The 24,014-nt window shown below is 37.1% G+C and overlaps 1 protein-coding gene across 6 annotated transcripts in view; it reads right to left on the bottom strand.

Moving 5' to 3' along the window:
• Positions 1–24,014, bottom strand: part of CADPS2 (calcium dependent secretion activator 2) — a 576,541-nt gene that overhangs the window by 79,033 nt on the left and 473,494 nt on the right. For all 6 annotated transcript variants that reach the window (XM_054023205.1, XM_054023212.1, XM_054023223.1 and 3 more), the window contains 2 exons: positions 18,998–19,101; positions 14,911–15,067 (listed from right to left, as the gene is read on the bottom strand). In XM_054023205.1, coding sequence (XP_053879180.1) covers positions 14,911–15,067; positions 18,998–19,101 — 261 coding nt within the window. The remainder of the gene's footprint in view (positions 1–14,910; positions 15,068–18,997; positions 19,102–24,014) is intronic.

Genomic DNA, 24,014 nt, shown 5'->3' with positions numbered 1-24,014 from the left:
GAATGTGTGCGTTAAGAAATAAGTGTGAAGGCCATTACCGAACGAGATGTTCTATGGAGGAACCAAAGAGAGATGCAAGGGCGCCATGCAACACACCCCTATTGAAATGTCAGAGGAGGGCAAATTGACGACTTTAAAAATAAAACAGGCACCTATTAATGGGGACAGGATAGCTGTAATCAAACCAGTATGAAATAACTCCCTAAAAGACTCAATAAAAAAACCACATAAAAAATAAAAAGGACAATTTTAAAAACCAAGCACTCATCGAACAACAATTGATTACAGTATGGCGGTACAAAACTCATTGGTCCCAATGAAGGAGAATCACTATATAAACAGGGTGCCTTCCATGAAACTTTGGGTTAGTCCTGCCAAGACTTCCCTGCAGCATCGTGTCGTGACTGACAGAACCCGGCTCCTACCTACCCCTGATCAACGTAGCTGGCCACTAGATTGAGCCGGACTCTGGACTGGTAACTATAATATCGACTGGCGGGACAGTGTGTGTGTGTAATTGAATGCATATGCTAATTGTTGTATTTTCAATAAATGTGGCATATTGCCTTTTCCCCTGAAAAAGATCCCATGTGCTTCTTTATAAGCATAACATACTTTCAGGTCATTCTTATATTATTCAATTCCATAAAGGGACTCAGCACAGCAATGCTGATGGGCTGTCATGCCTAAGCTCCAGTCAACCCAAAGAAACTTCAGATAAAGTGTTCTATCTCCATTTGATGGATAGGTTACCCATCACTAGCACAGAAATCAACAAAGAAATAACTAAGGATGATGTGTCTTCTCTTGTGAAAGGAATGGTGCTACACAGTACAGTGCTGGATCATAAGAATCCAGTTTACACAGTTTGTGTCACATTAATGTGAATTATTTGTAAATCATAGGTATATTTTAATGGGGAATGTGAGTGACTGTTCCAAAATCATTTCAATCTCAGGTCTTGGTAGCTCTTCATGAAGGTAATTTTGGCATTGTACTGATGAAGGCCATAGCCCAGAGTCACACCTGGTAGCTGGGGATCAACAAAGATATTGGCAGGCAGGCAAGGTGTACTAATGTAACTAAATTCAGCATGATCCTCGCTCAGTTCATCTATACTCTTCGTCATGGTCTCAGACTCCTTGGATACATATTCATGTGGACTTTGCCAGACCTTTAGAAGGTTATCTGATTTTCATTGTAGTCGACGCTCATTCAAAATGGCCAGAAGTTTTCAGAAAGACTTCTAATACAGCTGCTAAGATCCTTGGACGTCTTTGTACTGTGTTTTGTCAATTTGGTTTACCATTACAGTTGGTGAGTGACAATGGACTTTAATTCTTTTCTAAAGAATTTCAGAGGTTTCTAGCTTCAAATGGAATTCAGCTCCAAATCCCTGCTACAAACAGATACTTTGTACAGACACTTAACATACCTTAAGAGCTAATAAGTTTATTTTGAATTGTCATCAGAAAGTGGACAATTTCTTCCTTGTCTACAGGAACACATCACATGCTACTATCCAACAGTCACCTGCAACTATTTTCTTGAAGTGATCTTTGTGTAGTTGCTGGGACCTGCTACATCCTGAAATTGCTTCACATGTAACCAAATCCCAATCTATGAAAATCGATCAACTACGTGAGACTTGTCATCACTTTTTTCAAGTAGGAGACTTGGTGTGGATTTGAAACTACAGTTGTGGAGTGAAATGGGTACTGGAGACCATGTAAAATGCATGTGGTAAAACTGTCTGATGCTATTTTATGGAAACGACATATGGACCATTTGCAGCCTCAACTAGTACCGGAGTCCAGGGATGTTCCAGTAGGAGTTTCTATTCCTCTGATCGAACCTCCTTCTGTTACAACTCCTAATTTCAAAGACTTGTTGGGAGAAAATTTGATACCAGATTCAGTTGTTTCCATACCACTGAGTGTTCCTTTTGTTCAGGACACATCGCCATCACACATTATCCCAAGAGAGTGTGAAAACTAGTTGTGTCTCTGAATTTATAAATTGTTCAGTTAGTGAGTTGCTATTCCAGGGCAGAATAATCCTGTGCAACTTGAGAGTCTGCAACAGTCCACCCACAACTTTTAGTTAGGTTATATAGTGTTTCATGTCGACCGTGTAAATGATAATGTATATATATTTAGGAAGTTTTTTAAAGTAAGGTGAAGGAATCTGATTGTTCTGTTCCTTTACATGTTTGCACACTCCTCCCTCCCCAGTGCAAAGCCTCACTTTCATGTTAAGTATCAGAGGGGTAGCCGTGTTAGTCTGAATCTGTAAAAAGCAACAGAGGGTCCTGTGGCACCTTTAAGACTAACAGAAGTATTGGGAGCATAAGCTTTCGTGGGTAAGAACCTCACTTCTTCAGATGCAAGTTTTCTACCACCACTGCTCTTTCTTTCCTGGAGGATGTTGGGGCCTTCTTAAAGGAATACTCCTCTTGGGAAATCCTTTGGTGAAGTCCATCCGGGACAGGTAGGGGCTGCTGCACAGGAGGATATGCCACCCCTCTCTCATTGCTGCCAGCAACATCAGGGGGTGTCACCACTGCTGAGTGTCTGGGCACAATTTGTTGTTTCAAAGGTAACGATCAGAAGACGAGAATTATTTTCTTTAAAAAGGACAGATACAATTAACCATCTTGCATTCCCCTCCTTGCTAAGCTGTGCAAAGTATTATTTTTAGAAGTGCTAGTAATTTTTAACTACTTAGCTTCAGCATAATTATTTTTATATTTGGCATCAAATTTGATACCCATTTTAGAATCACTTACAAGCAGACTGTAAGCTTTTTTGTTTTTGTATATTTTTAAAATCAGCATAACTGTGATCCATAATAATACAGAAGAAAGGGATTATGTACTAACCCAAGGGTGCCTAATACATACAGATAGCATGTCTGAAGCCCAAGAATTACCTCAACAACCAAAAATTGATCACTGGCCTGAGACATAAAAGGTGGGTGGTTCAGAATATCTACCAGAATAATTTTCAAGGAGGAGATTTTGAGCAAGATAAGCCCAACACTGTTGAGAGCTTTAAAAAACAACAGTGCCAGTTTTAAATCAACATGCTACTTTATAGGCAGTCAATGCAGACAATGCAAGGCTGGCATAATATAATCATAGTTGCTTGAATGGGTGAGCAAGCATGCTACTGCTTTCTGAACAAGCTGTAGTGATGCCCTGCTGCATGCCCTGCTCAGAGGGAATTACAATAATCAAGCCTCATGGGCAGGAGGACATGTGTTGTGAGGCTATTGTGAAGCTGGAATGGGATTCGAAAGGGCACAGCAAGTACAAATTGTGCAACTGAAAAAAACATTTTCATATCAAGCCAATGCTTGGCTTTGTGGGGAAAAGAAATTGTGTAAAGTGATGCCAAGATTCTTAACCTGACTCTACCTCCAAACAAATCTTACTACAAGTGGGGACATGAAAGAGGAGTGAGCTTTCTCATACTATTAACCCAGCAGCAAGTCTTTTATTTTCCCAGGGTTGAGGACATGGCAGCACGGATGTATTCCTCTGGAGAATTCATTCACGCATTCCTCCAGGGCAGAGAATAGACTTGCAGGGCCATGGGACAAGAGGTAAACTGCTGAGGATCATCAGCATACTGATGAGACCCTACCCAATGGTTAGAAATGAGCTTGCCAAAAGGTATTCCCTGTATATCAAACAAGATGGAAGACAAGAGAGTGCCTTGTAGGAATGCCACACTGCAAATCCCTCAGTGATGTAGTGCAATTGACCATCAAGTACTGACTTGCTCCTGTATTATAGGCATGAATGGAACCGCTAGAGGGCAGCTACAGACACACCAGCAATGTCTCTCATTTGCCAAAGTAACAATCCATGGCTTGTTGTATCAAAAGCTTTTGAGAGTTCCAGCATGACCAAATAGATTGATCTAATTTAAAAATAATATCGTCATTCAACTAAGCAACAGTGCCAGTTCGGTTTGGAAGATAATCCGCAATAAAATTCTGGCGTGCTGCCTCTTTGCACAACAGATCTGGCAATACACAGCCAAAAATCACATGCTGATTGTAAGTTACCATTTCCACTTAATTCAGAGATGGAGATATCCTATCTCCTAGAACTGGAAGGGACCTTGAAAGGTCATTGAGTCCAGCCCCCTGCCTTCACTAGCAGGACCAAGTACTGATTTTGCCCCAGATCCCTAAGTGGCCCCCTCAAGGATTGAACTCACAACCCTGGGTTTAGCAGGCCAATGCTCAAACCACTGAGCTATCCCTCCCCCCACTTTAAGTAAATAGGACTCATTCAATGAGAGTTAAAGGGATTTGTCAAAAGAGCTTAAGATAAGGAAACTTTGTCCAATGAAAGTGTAATCCTAGCATTTATCTTCAAGCCATTCTCCTTTCCCTAGTCAATTCACTCATCCCACATTCTCGGTGCATGAAACCATCCTACATTCACATAGCACAACACCAGAAAAATGACATGTACCAGAGTAAAAAAGACAAAACAGAAATACTTCATATGTACTATTCAAAAGCTGATTTGGGAAGCAAAAAAATCCTAAGGAAGATCCAAGAAATACTGAAATTAAAGATAAAAGCTACTTTTACCTTATCCTTCTTGACTATTCTAAATACAGTAAAATATAACCAGTGATCACAAGACCGGTTTCAAATAGCATTAGCTATTGCAGTGTAAACAATACTGCAGCACTAGAATGGGGTGTCACCTCCAGAACAAGGGAAACAGACTACATTGCTCATGCAGGCTAAGTATTATGAGGGGCTGATTGTGATCTCACTTACAACAGTGTAAATCAGGGGTAACTCTAAAGTCAGAGGAGTTAAGCCATCCTCTGAAGAAAAGGGGCAGGAAAATTGCACGAGTTTCACCCCCCCCCCCCACGCACACACCCATACCCCAGCACACGTGCACAAAGAAAGGGCTTCTGCAGAACTGAAAGGAAGGAAGAATGATGCAACTTAATGTCAACCTCTCTCCCACAGACCAAAATTGTCCCATTTTTGCAGATAGTCTAAAAATTATCCTGTCACTGCAATGGATTCTCTAAGAAGGCATCATCTGGCCCTGCTGGCATATATGCTTTCTTATTCCATGTTATTGTAAACTGATGATAATTGAATATTATAATTGTATTGTATTTTTAATTAACAGTATTAAAAATAAGTAGGGTTCAGGGGCACTGGAACAATTTTTATAGTGGAAGAGCTGAGAGCCATTGAACCAAACTGTAAACCCTGTATATAATGGAAACCACTTCAAGCCAGGGAGTATGGCAGTACCCCCAGTATCCCTGGTTCCAGCACCTATGGTAGGGTTCAACAAGAAAATGAACTTGGGGATCAGTGTTCTATGTGTGGCTGTTGAAAATGGTCCAGTAAACTTGACAGAAGAAAGACAGCTTATATTGCATTTGTAGTCATTTTCTCTGTAGAATGCTATTTTTTCAAACCTCTAAATGGCTACGCTGTTATTCATGCATTGGCAAAATCTGCAAGTGTATCTTCTCATTCACATAGGAACCTGTCTGCATGTTCAAAGGGATGTAACCATGATTTTTGAAGATGTATTAGTGGAAACAGGCTTCAAATTTGACCTAAATATATTTTAAGGACAAAGAAACTTTTAAAATTCTCTTACCCTGTGCTAATGAGACCACAATTAAATTCATATTTAAAAGATTAAGCAAAACAAAAGACTCACTCAAGAATTCTTGTGCATCTAAAATGCTCACTCAGCCAGTAGGAGTTCTGGGTACCCAAGTAACTCTTTTGCCTGAAATTGCCTACAGAACTATTTAATCAATGATCACTATTACATTTTAGTGACCCAAAAGTGCAGCTCTGAATTAAAAGGAAGGTGATGGTACTATAGTTAATTTTTATCAGGCATGGGCCAAAATTCCTGAATCCTTATACTCAGGATAGATTTCCATTGAAATAACTGGGAATTTTTCCTGGTATAAGAACTCTAGGATTTGGTCCTAATAACCTTAAAATCCAGTCAGAAAACTCCCATGGGAGTGCCAGTTGGTATTATAGATCTATCATACACAGGTCCGGCTTCAAATTATTGTTCCACTTGCCTGAAGACAAGCACTTCACACTGTTTCAAAGAGAGAAATGATCACGAACAACAATAAGGACTTTTTCAAGGAGATCATCTTCTCAGTGAGGCATTGTGCTGGTCAGTGAATCACAAATCTGATTTAGCTCCTCACCCAGATACCATTGCAGATGTACAATTTGTCATTTTAGATTTTTAATATTTAGTGCCACCAACAGATTTCAGAATCTGCTTATCCATTTCTACCATAGCTGAGCAACTACCTCATTGTCATGGGTATTAAATACCAAAAATTTCGTTCACATCCATGCCAATCTACTGTTTTGTTTTTTTGCGATTCTTATTTTTTCCCTTCTTGTATTTTTTTATAATTTTCTTTCATACTTTTATTTAACATATTATTTTTCCTCCTATTTTGTTCTGTTAACTTCTGTTACTGCAGATTCCATTATTAATGTCTAATAACTAACAATGGCGCACACAATGATGTCTGCCACAATTTCTCACAAGTTTTTTTTTACCCTTAAATATGGACACTACCGTTCCCTCTCTGAGACAGCAGATGACTGTTGTAATTTTACAAGAGTAAAGAAAATAAACAACAGAAGTCTTAACTTCCTTCTCGCTCCCCTCTCAAATGAAGACCTTCCCACCTACATAATCATGCCTTGCTCCCTCCCTCTGTTACATGTGGGAAGAGCTGCCTCTCCTCCTTATTCACAGAAACATCAGAGAGAGACACACTATTTGTCCATCTCCCCTGTCCTGCCAGCTCCACTGGTCCTACTCTCCCCAACTATACCTGACATGACTTGTGCAAGCAGTTACCACCTGATGTATTGGCGCCTACCAGTGAGGATAAATCGGGTATGTTGGAAGGTACCCCAAAGGGTCAAAATTCTTGTGAGAGGAAGTTGAGGTAGAATTTGCTCCTTCAGAAAGAAACCCTATCCTAGCCTCATCTTTCAGAGGACAAAAGCAGTCACTCCCTGGCAGAGTACTCAATAGCCGAGCTCCCAAAACCTTCAGCAATAGACAGCTTTCACCTGGATTAAACATTGGAGAATTAGCAAATCTCCTAAGATTAACACTTAGGTAGAGCTCTAGGGCAAAAGCAGAGCTCGTAGGGCACCAAAAATTCACTACAAATTTAAAAAACAAGCAAATACCAGAAGCACTGATGCACACTGGGAAGACCTGAAGGTCTTTAATCCATCCTTTTATGATGTCTATATAGGATGTAGTTTGAGATCAATGGAAGATGTTAATTGCCAAAGCAAAACCCAGCAACTGGGTTATAATGTACAACTACATGTGACTGATTTTTTTTTTCAAATAAATTACTCAGTTCGACATGATATATCGTGTAAATATGTAGTTGGCATAGGAACTGATTTAGAACAATTGGGGTGTTGTTTTTTTAACCTGAGACCACTTCAAGTTGTGTTCAATCATATACAGGCAGAGCATAAAGTTAGGTTTAAGGGCTCAAAAGCTTCTTTATTCATAATGCCAATATTAAAAAAAATCCACCTGACTTAAAAATGATTGAACTGGTTTGTCTCACACATGAAGATGTTACATGCCACTGTTCCCGCACAGCCCAAGTATTTTGTGATGAATGACAGCCCCTCATGAAACACGGGCTTGCAGTAGAAATGTTTATACAAACTCAACTATACTAGCATGTTCACATCAATAATATTTTCTATGTAAATCTATGCTTCCTTTCTTACAGATGCCCATATGCCAGTGTACATTCCACTCACAATCACACAACAGACAATTGTGCATTGTCAATGCACTTTTTTTTTTAAGGACATGTAGCCTGAGGCATGGGTGAGAGCTTTTCTTGTCCCTCCATATGGTCTAATAAGAATGTTCTAGCATTATTCCTTTAACCAACAACAGCTATTATGACAACATACATCAGGAAGCAAGCCCTCCGTGTGTGGCCTTTTTTAAGTTGGCTGCGGTCAGATTGCCCACTGGGGTTGTAAGGTTTACTCAGAGCTGATTTACAGATGTTTTAATTGAGCAATACTTTATGGGGAGCACTTACTTGTACAGAGAACACATGAGTTAACTGCAGAGCTTTCCTAGTTTCCACTAATCTGGGATAGTGTCTGTGTCAGCAAGTAACGCAGCAACAATGCCAGGCAACAAATACATTGAGTAATGCCAGAAAGGAGAGAGAGATGCAGCTAGGATTAAATGGGACCTCGGATCAGAGAGAGATTTCTTGGGAAGGAAAGTAACAAAGATCAGATACAATTTTTACATTCTTCCAAAATGCCCAACCCCCTTCCCAAATAAACCAAATATAACATCTCTTCACGCTTGCACATGATGTGGAGGTAGCAACCTGTGCTAGCAGATGATAGCCCTGATGTCATCTGAAATCAAGAGAGATCTATTCATGGCTTTTTTGAGGTACTAAGCACAAAAGTGGACAACCTATATAATAAGTAGCAGAAGAAAATGAACTGCACACTATGTTAACCCCTTCTCCCTTCTAACCTGAGTCATCGTTTCGATAGGTGAAAAAATAAGACAGTCACTATAGGAAATAAGGTACGAGAGACAGAGCCTCAATCCCTCTAAAAATCCTCAAATCCTGAAAAAAATGATTTTGTTGCTATAGAGAGATGCCTGATGACAATGAAACCTTAAACATAGTTCTGCACCGTATGGTCACATATTGACTAGTGACATGTAGACATACATCAAAAGGGAACAAAAAAAAAAAAAAAAAATGGTCCCACAGTATACGCCCATGACTGGAATAAGGGCAGGCAGGTAGGAGAAGCTTAATAAGGATGCACTAAATGTATGGTTTCAAACTACAGTTTACACGGACCATGCAAAAATAAATAGATAAATAAGATGGAAGATGTAGGTTCTATTACCAGCTCAGTCTCTACCCTGATAGGTGACCTTGAGCATGTCACCTCATTGCTCTGTGTCTCAGTTTCTCCATCTATAAAATGATGATAATTATACTCTTTTATAAGGTGCTTTGAGCTCTAGGGATGAAAAGTGATACATTTATACTAGGCATTATTATTATTATGACTAATACATTTGAAGGAACAGTACTACTTTCTTTTCTACAGTTGTTAGCATTAAATATAAAACAATGGGTAAGAGCTGAGAAAATACCTGAAGTCCGGCAGTGGTTGGGCAGAAAATACAGTATTAAACATGTTATGAAAGACTATAAGCAGAACTCAAGCTGCACAGGAAATCCTAATTTTATTATGAACTGTATCTTTATTATTTTTTCAAAAAATGGAATTTGTCATGTTTGAAAAAGAAAATCCCACAATATGTAACTATCTGCCAGATAACAACAGAATGCTCTGTACAGTCAAATATGCAAAAGTAGGAGTTGCATTGAATGGACATCTTTCCAGTCCTGCCCCCTTCCATATATATCCTAAATGTATTGTATGAAAAGAACCAGACCTCCTTGGGAATCCAACCCCCTCTCATATGCGCTCTTACCTATTGTAAAGATGGATACAAGGCTCATTTGCACTCTGCCTCCTTCCCTGTACACTTTCTCTAATTATACAAAAAGACACAGCAGAGCTGACAGACTTTCCAAAGCTATGTTCACATGTGCAGAACCAACAGAATCCCAGCAGATCATTAAGAGATTTTGTGACAAAATCCAGTGCAGATGTGCAAAATATATTGTTCAAATCTTTACACTTTGACTATTCACAGCCAATTTACCAGATCACTAAAAAGAACATCTGCCAAATGTCTATTATCCTCATGCCAAATGGTAATTTTAACCATCTATTATACAGTGTTGTTCAAAAAAGTTGAACATTTTTGTATAATGGGAAGACAGTACATTTTTCCACTCTTCATTTTTGAAAATATTGTTTTAGTTCAAGCTTAAAAAATATCCAAATAAAAATTACCCATGAATGGAGAACAAACCTCCCAAGTTTCAGCTACACACACACACACACACACACACACACACAAAAGGCAACAATTATACACAAATTCAGATGGCATTCCTTTAGAATGGACACTTTTGTGCAATCTTAACGAATGGAGTTGTAACATGCTCTGCCTTTTATATTGAATGTTCATATATGCTGACTGTTCTAGGAAATTCAAACCTGTTTGAACTACATAATAATAATGAGGTGGAAAGACGGGAAGGGGGGGGTGTTGGGAGTCTGAGAAGCATTTTGTCCAGTACATTAAAATGTTACAACTGTTAATGATTTTTTTCTCAGTTTTCTTTCCTGTGTTAATATGGCATGCTGTAGAATAAAAGATAATTCTGTGATGTCTCCACAGCACACACTATATGAGGTTAATTATAAGGAAATTGATATTTCTTAATGAGTTTCCAACATGATTTTCTGGACACATTTATAAGCTATCTACCTATATTTTCAGAACATTTTATTGCATAATGTTCTTATAATGAGACTTCTCCTGTATCTTTATGCTATACAATCTCTCATTTAAACTGAAGACATATATACAATAGCACAGTGCAACTTTATTTTAGATACCTTCTTTCATACAAATCATATCCTAAAATAATTTACAGAGGTAAATACTTAAAAATACAATAGAGAGAGGGAGAAATTAAGCTATATAGAGACAAAAATATAGGCTTTTGGTTGAGATCTGAAATTAGATGGGCAGGTGCAGAAAGGCCATTCCAGACAGAAAGCAAGAACTGCAAAGAAGGCTTTCAAAACAACAGTACTAAGACTGTGGGCCAGATCCTGGGCTTTGCACTTTGGCAGTAGAAAGAGCCAGGAAAGCTGGCCAGCCGGGGTTCTGAATAACTGTCCATCTCTTTCACTCCATGGCTTAGGGGCCTAGAAGGAAGGGGCATACTGGAGAATCACTGTGCTTTGGCTAATTCTCACTAGCATATCAGAACCTCAGGTCCATAACCAGCTGGAGTAGTTTAAAACCAACCTGTGGCTGCTCTAAACTACATGGGTGCTGGTGTAGATTTGGCCCTGGGACTTGGGGCTCAAACAGCATATGCAATCTTCAGCGGTACCTAATGCTTACTGGACGCAGCTGAGGATTGAACTCTGCATGTCCATACCAAGGGTAGACCAACAAATATTATCTGCTATTTACTCTTATCATGAAGCAAGACAAAAAGAGAAAACTTGATTTGCTTCTCTTTATTCTGTGCAGAACTATAACAAGGAATTTTTCTCTTTTCTGCTTTTTTGCTAAGATAATGGCAGCTGTGCTTTGGTGCATTTTGCTTGAATTTGTGTAGCACCTTGTGTTCTTTAGAAGAAACTCAAAAAATGTATAAAGTTCATAGGGTAAGACACAGTATATTTATAAACACTATACATTCATTATCCTGCAGTCTTTCTGGCACTATATTTTAGTGTCATGTTTATAAAGAATAATCTTGCATGAAGATCTGCTTAAAGGCTATAATTGTTAGTTAGATATTTCTATACTGTTGGCACATGTCAGATTTATATGAAAACTGATTCCTGCATCTCAGATTTAGAGCTCATTTAAGGCTCTTGAGATAGAATAACACGCAGGTGTCAGCCCTTCAAATTTCAAAGGTTAAAGATTAACCTAATATGTAATATGGTGACCTAACAGTTCTTCATTTGAAAGAAATCTGAAAAATAATCTCTGATACAGCCTCAGAGAGAGAGAATAACCCAGTGGGATTTCTACCTCTTCATTTCCTAATGAGTTTTTCGATAATGAGAGGTGACTTTGCCAGTCACTCTGGGCTCTATTATGGCTAATTTGACTCCACTTCACTTTCTCTGTTAATTATTAACACTAGCCTTTTTATCCTCATGAGACCACATTCCAGTTTCTCTCTTTTTAAGATTTTTATGAGCCTATCTTTAGGAAGGTGAAAGTCTTCGGGAGTAGGTTTTCACTTAGTAGAAAGCTAGAACATTTATTATTCGTTTAGGGAGACCCTGTGACATTGATTTAGAAGCATGGGGTGTTCTTTCTGATAGCTTTAATGTACTAGCAATGTGAAAGGGCTGTTAATTAAAGAATAAGAATCATGGTATGTTTCACTTGGGAATCTGTTCCTGGGAGAATGGTCATTTGCCACTTGCTAGCATATCCACCGATTAAAAGGTGACTAGTTCCAAGGGCTGCTTTTCAATAGCACTGGAAGAAAAAAAAAAAAAAGACAAGTTTTCCAGATGGCTTTCACTTGTCAGAAATGGTCACTTCCTATATCTTTTGCCATTAGGAGAATTGTGAAAAATAATATACAGGTGTGGCATTTATTTCTTGCAGTAGCTGCTACTTTTTCTTTCAGTTACATTTTACAACCCTGCTGATAATTACTTCGTTATGAAAACAAAATTTCCTCCAGTTTTAATATGTCTTTCCTGAGACTGTTTCCTTAGTAATCATTTAAAGTAATTATCCATTTAATCTCTTCAGAGAAGAAAAAGCAAGCAGTAGCCTTCCAACAGTCTTTTCTTATGTAAGCGTGGAGCTAGAGTTTGTTTGTATTGCTTGTGTTATTCTGGAAATCAGCAGGCAAGGCAGTCCACGTTGTGTAATAAGAGGGTTAGCTGTAACTCTGGTGTCACAAACCCTGCCTGAAGGACAAGAATATCATCCTGCAATAAGCTTCATTTCCTTTAGTTCCGGAAACTTAACTATTGCTGTAATGGAACCCAATACCAAGTTTATAGATACCACTGGCTGAATAAAATTCAAACAATACGACCCTAACAAAATTACACATCACAAAATCCAGCACTATGATTGTAATCCTTGTTGGCAGTCTCAACACAGGCACCAAGGATCAAATGGGCACAAGGAGGAAACTACTCTTATACCACTTCAAGTGTTCCTTCGAAGTCAAGGTTGAAGCACGTTTACATGGCAGAGTTAGGAAGTCTTTGTTTCTGATGTCTACACTGTACCTATCCTAGAGAACTTCAAAGGGAGCAACCTCCAGAACCTTCTACAAAAACACAACCAAAAATAAAGAAAACAGTATCAAAATAGACATCCTCTCACTAAGGAACCAATGTAAAAAAGACAACCACACAACAGGAGAGTAGCATTTAATGTATTAATGCCAATTAATGAAAACACTGTTAAGTACTCATGAAAAGAGACTGAGAACACTGGACTCTAAAGTCCTCTACTTATCCACAGAACATATACTGAACAGGCAATATAGGTTCCTACATTGCAGTACCAATAGTTCTCAACTCTAACTAGAATGACTAGCTTTTAGGATAAGAAGATAGTTACGGCTCTATGTCTATTCAGCCTTTTGCATCCCTAGGAGTCTGCCATCCAGGGGACTAGCACCAATTGCAATGCTTCTTTTTGTGATATGGATGCCCCTATGGTGGCACTGAGATCGCCTACTTATTTCACTCAGGCCACTCAGAAGCTGATGGTAACAATACTCTGTTATAAGCAATGTGGGTTGTCACAGCACCTCTGATCTCATGATGGATGTCCCAGTATCCCATTTCCAATCCCCTAAATCATGGGTAGGCAACCTATGGCACTCGTGCCGAAGGTGGCACCCGAGCTGATTTTCAGTGGCACTCACACTGCCCGGGTCCTGGCCACCGGTCCGGGGGGCTCTGCAGTTTAATTTAATTTTAAATGAAGCTTCTTAAACATTTTTTAAACCTTATTTACTTTACATACAGCAATAGTTTAGTTATATATTATAGACTTCTAGAAAGAGACCTTCTAAAAACGTTAAAATTTATTACTGGCACGCAAAACCTTAAATTAGAGTGACTAAATGAAGACTCAGCACACCACTTCTGAAAGGTTGCCGACCCCTGCCCTAAATCATGCAGCTTTAATACAGAAAGGACATTCTGATACTGCTTTTTATATGCTTGATAACAAAAATAGCATAAAAATAATTTTAAAAACTAGTTTGTTGAGCATATGAATCCTGTAAATACAAGAAAAAAATGTAAAGCTTGGAATAAACTGAGACATGGAATAAAATAGCATTTTGCCTTCCCTTAATAATTAAGGAAAACAGCGCATTTTATCTTTGTATTTAAAAACAGCAAATCTATTATTTTCTCATGTTGTCTTAAAATGTTTGAAAAATAATCTGCAGGTAAAATAAAGTAAAATTTATGCTTTTTAATTTAACCTACTTCATTTTCTAAAGTTTCATTGATATTCTCTGTATATTTCCACACGTAAAACCACCCAGAAAAAAGAACAATCAAGTTTAGTGTCTGCATATTAGATGTAGCTATTATAAAAGCAAAACCAGTGCACCCAAGACAAATAAAAGCAAGAGCATTGCATTTCATAACCAAAATGTCTCAAGTTTTGGGCAAATACAAATGGTGTAAATTAAAAATCTCTTTCAGTTTGATGTACATGCTTAACTCCAATTAATACTAGGTCTACAATACATTTATAAATATGGTGTTAAAGCAGTGATGGCAATGAAAACTTAGTATGAGGGTACACTTACTGATACAGACCTATTTTAATATAATGCCTTAGTATTAAAAATAATATTAAAATACGCTATGCTATGTTTACAGTGTTGCTTTAGAGGTAAGCAATTTATGCACTACTATATGGTTCAAGTATGGTATACAGTAAAGAATCTAGTGGGACAAAGAGACAGAGTAATAGCTTAATTTCAGAGGAACTCAGCAGAGAAATATTTATAGCAAAGAGGGGTACTATAACTTTTGTCTTGCTCTGGAAATTGAAATACAACAGAATTCTGGAGTGTGTGGAGACTGAAAGAAAAAAATATCATATGTAAACAAAAAGAAAAAACCGTAAGACCTTACTGTCATTTCTTAGGAAGTTATTTAGCAGTTGGAAAAGCGGGAAAGTATCCCAGGAATCTTGAGGTTGTGCCTCCAGTGCTGAATCCATATCAACAGAAAAGAGAGACCAAAATTTCTCTGCGTGTTCAGCTAATAAATCTGGCCACCAAGCAAAAGCCTATAATGTAACAACAACAAAAAAATTAGTAAACACAAGTCACAAAAAGAATAGCTACTGTATGGTAGCTATGGTCAAATATATTTGGATATGTCACTTTATGTCTTTTACCATGCATGGGTGATGTACAGTCCATGTGTGATAAATGTAAATGCATTCTTATACAGGCATGTATTAAAAAAAATATCACATTTGTCAACATGGGGAAAAAAATCAAACCAGAAATTATTTTGTTGGAAAGGCAGCACTAATATACTGCCAACAAGAGGGGGAAAATAGCAAACAAATTGTCTATAAACCTTTAAATAACTGAATATCATTCCATTGACTAACTGTTTTTGCCAACTAGGGGTGGGGGTAAAGAGAGAGAGAAACAGAAGAACTGAAAGTCTAAAGATAATCTTTAGAAAATTACAACACACACTAACTTTGATTTAATTCAGTTCTAAAGTTATAAGAAATCAGCCTAATTTATTGTCAAATGTTCTCTAAACAAATACATATTTAAAAGCATTTTGTCCTCATTCATTTATCAGAAGAAATTTGATTTATACTTTAACTAATAGATAATAATAATATCCACTGAAATCTGTATTTTTGATAGATGAAAAATCTTCATTTTTATCCTTATTTTGTCCTGAAGTGATAGACCATTCAAGATGAATAAATCCCCATTTCCTTTAATAAGTGTTATGGGTAGATATCTGGAGATTCAATAATTCTAGTTTATAACATCTCTTTCCACTAATTTAATAGTGTTTTTGAAAATACTGCTTTCTTGAGTGTAAGCTTCATGCATTAGGTGATCTTAGCTCAGAAGAATGGAGGTTGGGGAGGAAATTCATTCAAAAGTTGCTGTGTTCAGGCAAAATTAGGGACTCTACCACATTCACATCATGCATCTTTTTCCTGCATTTACATCTGTGCTTGGTGGAGAAGGAAAAGAATGAAAGGAATTGTACAGTAGTTGGATGTTAAATCAAAGTGAGAAATATGGTAAATGGAGATACTGGCGGTAAAGATGAAGGCTGAGTAATATTCTGAGCCTGTGAAAGAGCAGGTTTTAAAGTTCATACTAGTATCAAGCTAACACTGCTGCAACTGTTTTGTTCAGTGTCACTGCAAACATCTAATGCTGAGAAACATACAGTCACCTTGAATAAAAAGAGTTATATTACGGCCCCCATTTCAAGTGTGACCTCTAATCCTGAACACCTCCATTTCTGAAGTGCCAACATCGGACACTCTTTGGGCCTGATCACCAGAGGGGCTGAGCACCCACAACTCCAACTGAAGTCAATGGCAACAACACGTGCTCAAACACGTCTGAAAATCAGGCCCTGGAGGTCTAAAATTCTAGAAATTCAGGTCTAGAACCGAAGAGCCCAAAATTAGATTCCACTTTTGAAAATGTGGTCATAAATGTTTACTTGTAACTTGGACTTCCGGATGACAGCCTAACATGGTGTTTTGGTTTTTTTTTATGAAAGGAATGATTGCAACATGATGAGAGAGAAGATGGCCTGGAGAAAGGTTTCTGAGAGGTACTGGTGCTCCCTGAAAGCACCTGCTGCTCCTAGAGAAGTTAACAGGAATGGAGGTGCTCAGCACACTGCTATATCAGGCCTTAAGGATACTGACTGGTAGTAAAGTGAACAGTACAGAACCTGTTACAAATTTTTTGGCAAGAATTTAAAATAGTTCCTTTTCCTGTAATGGGAAGAAGTCTCAGACTGATAAATTGAGCTTAAATGAGAGCTCATTAAGGAAACAATCCCCTAGCCCAAGAAAATAACCTACCACAATAAAAACAAATAGCGTGAAAGTTTTTTTTTTAAAGTGTATCGGCATTGGCAGGTGTCCCTTTGGGACAGGCAAACAAAAATCTTTTCAGAACATATAGTCCCTCCCGCCCCCCAAAATATTCTAGCAAGCCAGCCCATTCTATTCCCATTTTAAACCTCTTTGCAAATGACACTGTGAACCAAACAAATTCTCTGGACCCTCTCAAGAATTATCCAAAAGTGTCTGGGAGCAAGTGAGAAGAATGGGAAAACATATACTAGGGCTAAGATGTTGTTCCATCAAAATGAACAATATGAAAACAAGCTGAATGCAATTAGTGATTGGTCATATACATCCTAAGAGAACAAAAACATCTGACCTGATTAAAGAAAGATTGAAGTTCTTAGATTCTAGAAAAAGAGACAAATGTGGCAATACAAAATCAGAAATGATCTGAACAATTTATGACACACGTTCAAGACACATTAACAGCTCCATGCTACAAATGGTGAAAAACAATAATGCCTTGTTTGTGAGGAACCACATACCTCTCGTGCCTGTGGGAATCCGTAAATTTGGAGTGTTGTGGAATAGAAAAAAAAAGTTAAACTATTAAAACAAGGAGTTTGATGTCACTATTTTAGAGGCTACTAATCCATTTAATTAACTGCACCATCATAATTTCTGTACTTTTATGACCTGAGCTCAGTGTGATGTATTTATATTTTGAACAGGGACGAAGGATGCATATTTACAATTTTTGTATTCTTTGTTTCATTTACCTTTTAATATTCATTTCTGTTTATTTTATAACTTTCACTAAAAATGCACATTTATTTTTGGAAAACAAGAAGGAAGAAGTGATGCAAAAATAATAGTTTTGGTTTTGAACTTGACAGATTCAGTATTCCTGCAGGACTGATTTTCATTTGGGCAGATAAAAGAATAGAATATATCTTTTTGCAAAATTAATATAAAGGCATTATTTATTATTATATTTAATTACTAAGAAACACAATTCTTAAACAGTAAAATGTATTGCATATTGGTATTTTATCAGATTCCTTTGTTTTTTAAAGTCTAATATTCTAACACATCCTCAAAAGACAAAGAAAAATATATACATTTTATTAAGTAATCATTTACAGTGTAACACAGTGGTAATACTAGTGTAAAATAAAATCTCCTGGGAATTAATTTCATATTATTGAAGCAGCTGTTTCTTCAGTATAAAATAAAATATCCATAACAAGTTCACACTTGACAGATGTAAGCTAAAAACTAGATTCCACAGTGTGAGCTAAAAGCAGATGTTTTGAATGATCATATTTATAACTATATATATATATATATATATAAAAAATATATATACATATAAAATCTTGGTTTACTCCTTTGTATGCTTTTCCAGAAAATAATTCTAGGATTTTTTTTATAGAACATCCTAGAAACTGTATCTTAAACAACTAGATGATCATATTAATGTTAATAATATAAATGTATATGTATTGGTCTATTTGTTCTTTTTTTGTAATACCTAGAGATAAAAGGTGCTATAATGCTTGTAGAGTCCATTGTAGTTTATGAATCAAGGAACAAAAAGACTTGAGAGGGTAAGAAATATGAAGTTGATTAAATTTACCTCTTCCATTTTAAAATGACATTTTAAAAAAGACAAGATAAATAGAATAGAAATAGTTGTTGAATCAGTTTCAAAAAACAATGATAATACCAACGTGAATATTTATTTCACCAGTATTCATTTTTAAAGTTAAAATTAATTGGCACAAGACACAATGAAACCTAGTGTTAAAAGTTATATTCCTTTCTGTGGGGATAAAAAGTTGGAAGGGACAACTGTATAAGGCTGAATGTTTTCGATACCATTTAATCGCCTGTTATTGATGTTATGCTCTTTAATCTGAAATTTCCAAAACTGGAGCTCATTCACAGGAATTCAGGTAGAGTTTTATTTCACTTCACTATTCTTAAGCTTCAAAACACTCATTTTCTCTGTAAATGTGAACTGCCTTAAACATATGTCAGAACCCAAAGTTAGAATGTTTCTTGACAGAATTCCTTCACATCATGGAGAAACAAAATAGGTATGAACCATTATCCTATAGTGAATGCAGATATCCTCACCTCTGCATGATGCTCTTCATTCTGCTGCAATACTTCGATGCAGAGCTCTGCAAGGTGAAGAACCTCTTCCAGCTTTCTAGCAGGAGTTGCTTGATTCAAGGTCTCTATACACACACACACACACACACACACACACACACACACACACACACACACACACACACACACACACACACACACAATATAAAATGAAAAATATGTAAGTCAAAATTATTTTAGCTAGAAATACAGAAAAATAAACTGTATTTTACAGCAGAGAACGGTACTGGCAGGGAGCTGGAATACTGCATTGAAATAATTTTCTGATACACAAGCAATTCAACATTTTAGGGACACTCTTTTAATGTAAATGAATGCAACTGTATGGCCACATCAATGGATTACAGAAAATATATCACCCACAAAGAAATCACTGGCCACTACGAACATTTTCTGATTTAATACATGAGAATAAAGAGGCGCAGCAACACATTAGATGCTCAACTTCTGCAACAAGAAAATTCTAATTCTCACCAAGGTCAGATATACAAAGACAGCAGACACAAGAGACTTTTTTTCTTATTGTATTGTCAATACAATGCCATTCTCACCAGATGAGTCATTACTGGCATTAGCAAGATTCATGCTTTTTGCTGCAGTTTAAATTCCGGGCATATTTTATCTGAATAAGAGCCTAAATTTTAGTTGATCTAAAAACTGGAAAAGTACAAAAAACGACATCATGTAATTAACTGATTTCTCTACCACCGCTTCCACCCCTCAATAACATTCTTTGAAGCAGAAGGTTCTTTTCTGCACTGCAGTGAAAACTAGCACTATGAAATAAAAGATGCTATAATAGGATTGCAAGGTACCCAATAAAAACTACACATGAAAGAAAACAAGTATAAATGAAAAAAAATACACATGAAACTAGGATAAGTTACTTTGCAGAATGGAATTAAAAATACCCCCCAGCAAAGAACATAAAGATGGAATAAATATTACTAAATCTTTAAAGGTTCAATTAAACTCAGTTTAGTTTCAAATAGAATATCCATCAGACTAAATCTAGGCAGACAGGAACAATTAACAATCAATTTGAAGAAAAAGTTAATACAATAAGAACAAACATATTGACCAGACTATATCACTATCTTCACCAGGAATAAGAAATTATTTTTAAGTGTATTAATTGCACTGAGACAGTTAATGAAGTCCTTGCTCTTAAGGGCTAACAACCTTAAAGATGTGGGATGGAAACAACGCAGTACAATACGATTCAAATATAAAGCAATGCATTATAAATAGAACAGGTCACAGAGCAGGAGGGTTTTTGGAAGTTTTCTGAAGGAGGTAACACAAGATGAGAACTCCACAAGCATTTTAGAGCCCTGCCTCATTCCATACGCATGTTCAGACATCATATGAGTAAAATTTCATAAATATCTTCACAGACAGAAAATGCTACCTAAGTTTCTTTCTTATGTACATACATTGCTACGAAACAATGGTAGATTGATAAGAAAAAAACCCTCCACCAACCAACCAACAAGACTTTGTTGTCTATATATAAAAAAAACCCTAGCTTGTGTACACAAAGTATTTTTTAAACACTTACAACTCTGCCAAATCAAAACATCTCTTCAGACAATGGAAAGGCATATGCCCCTGCCAAATTTCATGTGTCTACCCCAAAACACAAGGACACTAGAGCTCTTTACAATCATTTTAACAAGGGAAAGTGATATTTTCCCCTACAGTCCTCAAACTTAAAAAAGGCTGCCATTTTTCTGCCTCAAAGGTTAAAGTCTGATAACATTTAAAGCAGTGGAAAAAGACCCATTAGAATGGAAATACTCAGGCAACATTAATTGTTAATTTATTGTACTTCATCTCCAATCTAAGTCTCTTAATACCGAAAAATGTGGAAGATTGAAATACACTATCTTGACACAAGATACTATTTTGGCCCAATTCTCCATGAGTGTGCTGCATTGTGTAGTAACCATGTATTTAAGGTTGACTGTAAAAAAAGTACTATCCATGCACAACTTACAAAACAGGCAAATATGTTTTTGCAACAACTACTAATTAATTGCAGTTTAAACAGACTACATTCCCCACTGCTAATATCTGCTGGGATTTCAACACTGCGGCCTGTCCCCATGATCTAAATCCTACTGGGGCACAGTGACTGACAGCTTGAAATAAGACATATTTTGGGTCCTCCATGGGGTACAGACTACTACACCCAATCAGGACCCTGATTTCATGAAAAGTGGGCCATCTCAGAGGTGTGCTCCCCATCCAAACAGTCAGTCAAGAATTATCTATGGGCTAATAATTACCTGGCTGCCAGGATTCCTGACTATGTGCAAAGTTCATGAGGCAAGAAGTCCTATGGCCTGTGTTATGCAGGAGATCAGATGCGGTGATCACAATGCTCTCTTCTGGCCTTAACATCTATTAATCTATGAACCATTCCCATGTCTATCACTATCATCCTGATTCTTGGCAAGGACTACCCACTGGAACAGACACTGCTGCAAGAAGTACTCCTTAGAACTCAAAGGAGCCATCACTCCAAAGCTAAGAGCTGTGAACCAGAGACATTAACATCCCACTACATACGTCAATTGTACACTGTAGAGGGCAAACATGAGTAACTTAACACTATTGTCCAGTCAAGAAAATTGAAATGGCATATAGGGAAACAGAAATATTAGGCAATGGTTAATGATAAATAGAGGCATCTACAACCATCAAACAAACCCTTCCATTCCTCACCGGACAGGAACACAAGCAACCAGATAGAGGGCTCCACCCAGACAACAGTCTTTTTAAATAGAATTCTACTCCACCCCTATGTGAAACAATACTAAGTCACACTCTAAACATGATGGTCCCTGAATTTCTTTGTCATTAACCTAGCTTTTGCAAGGAAACCCTATCTAGTTCAACAGATGGGCCAGATACCCAAGGCCATCTTGCAGTGTTAATGAGGCCAGAGTTACCTGGTAGGAATTGAATGGGCCCCAAGGACAGCACTGTCATCTGAGTCATATACAGTTGGTTCCACCAACTTTCTCTTGTTGAGAGGGTAGATTGCCTCCCACCAAATTTCCTTTTAATGTCACAAGGTGAGCACGTCCAGTTAGGACCCCCTGGCCTTTCTGGTCTCAGTGTATGCTCCAAGATCTAGACTGATCTTGTGACATCTGCAGGTTTCATGGGGATGTGCCCATAGAAGTTCAAACCCGGCCTGCCTGCCCCACCTCTTTCAACATGATGATTCAGAGGAAATGTTATTCAATAAACTGCTGAGTCTTACATAGAACTTGCTGCCTTCTACCTCTTTCTCTACGAAATAGGACAATATGGCCCAAAAAGAAACAGATGAGTTTATGGAATAATAATCTGAAGTGCTGCATTGATTACAAGTATCTGGAACAACTTCTGAGAAGTACTTCTTAGTGGACAGCTTAGCATTACTGGAGCAAAAATAATTTTACTGTATTCACCCATACATTAATTTAACCTTCTCTAGTATAAAAATATACCACTGATTTAAACTGGGTTTTCAGAACCCAAAAATAATCCTTGCAGCACTCTAGAGCTAAGTCTGTATGTAGAAACAAACATATAAAATGACATATATGTCCAAATATGGAAACAGAATGCAGATGAAATGCACGGTTTCTAACATGTTATCATAATAATTCTTCTCCCTTATAGTAAAGATAGGTACAAATATTTATACAATTGACTTCCATTCCTGATCTCCTACTGATTACTTCACCTGACCACCAATGATTTACAAAGAATGAAAAGCTACTTGATCTAAACTGAATACACATATAAAATAATAGTAATAAAAAATAACAAGACCTGTATGTCATTATGCTCACAATCTTTTCTGTTGGTACCCTCATTCCTGGAAAATAACATGATTGTTACAACTTACTGTGTTAGGTCTAACATACATAATATGTCCTTAATGACCTGTAAAGTTAATGCTCCTGTATAGTACTAAATATTAAAAAGAATGGAAATTACTAAGTAAGGACACACAAACAATTGTCACAGCCTTAACATTCATTCTGCACACAGACCTTTTATAACAATAATTCTTAATAACAAGCGTACAGACCAGTTTGATTCTGCTCTAACATAACACAATAATTGTCATAGATTGTAAAGTCCCTGGGGCAGTGACGATGGGTGAGATCCTGGCCATGTTGCAGCAATATAAGTTTTGCCACTGTCTTCTATAGGGCCAGGATTACACTCCACATCTTATACATGGTTTTATGAAAGGCTAAATTCTTTACGCCCTTAACATGAATATGAGTGGGGTGTTAACATTTTTATGTACAGTTCTAAAAAAGGAATGTGATACATGGCTACCATTCACTTACATTACGTAGATATTATTATTTTAACTACTTAATATTTATATTAAAAAACCTTAATCAGGACTGAAACCCCATTGCATGAAGCACAGTACAATCACAAACTATGCTTAGCACAATGGGGTTTCAATCCTGACTGAGGCCTTGACATAAATATTGTAGTTAAAACAATGACACCTACAAAATATAAGTGAACCATAGCGGTCACATTACTTTTTTTCCAGAACTGTACATACAAATGTTAATACTTAACTCATTCATGTAAAACTCTATGCTAAGTACTATTACCATAACAACCTGCTTTGATTCATCTAAAGAAGGCACCTTCCCCTTTGTAAATGTTGCCGGACAAACCACTCTTCTGTCCCCATGCCTAATTATTCTCTTCCCAAATTGATCGGATATGCACCTTTCTGAGGAATCACTTTCATTTGTTGGCTATATAAATAAATAAAGGGTTACCTGTCTTTAGTTAGTACATTTAGAACAGTGGTTCCCAATCAAGGGTATGCATATCCATGGGGGCACGCAGAGGTCTTCCAAGCAGTACATCAACTCATCTAGATATTTGCCTAGTTTTACAACAAGCTACATAAAAAGCACTAGCGAATGACTTGTTTGTA

This window comes from Malaclemys terrapin, chromosome 1, assembly GCF_027887155.1.
Source record: "Malaclemys terrapin pileata isolate rMalTer1 chromosome 1, rMalTer1.hap1, whole genome shotgun sequence".
NCBI lineage: Eukaryota > Metazoa > Chordata > Testudines > Emydidae > Malaclemys > Malaclemys terrapin.
This window is presented reverse-complemented; position numbering and strand designations above follow the sequence as displayed.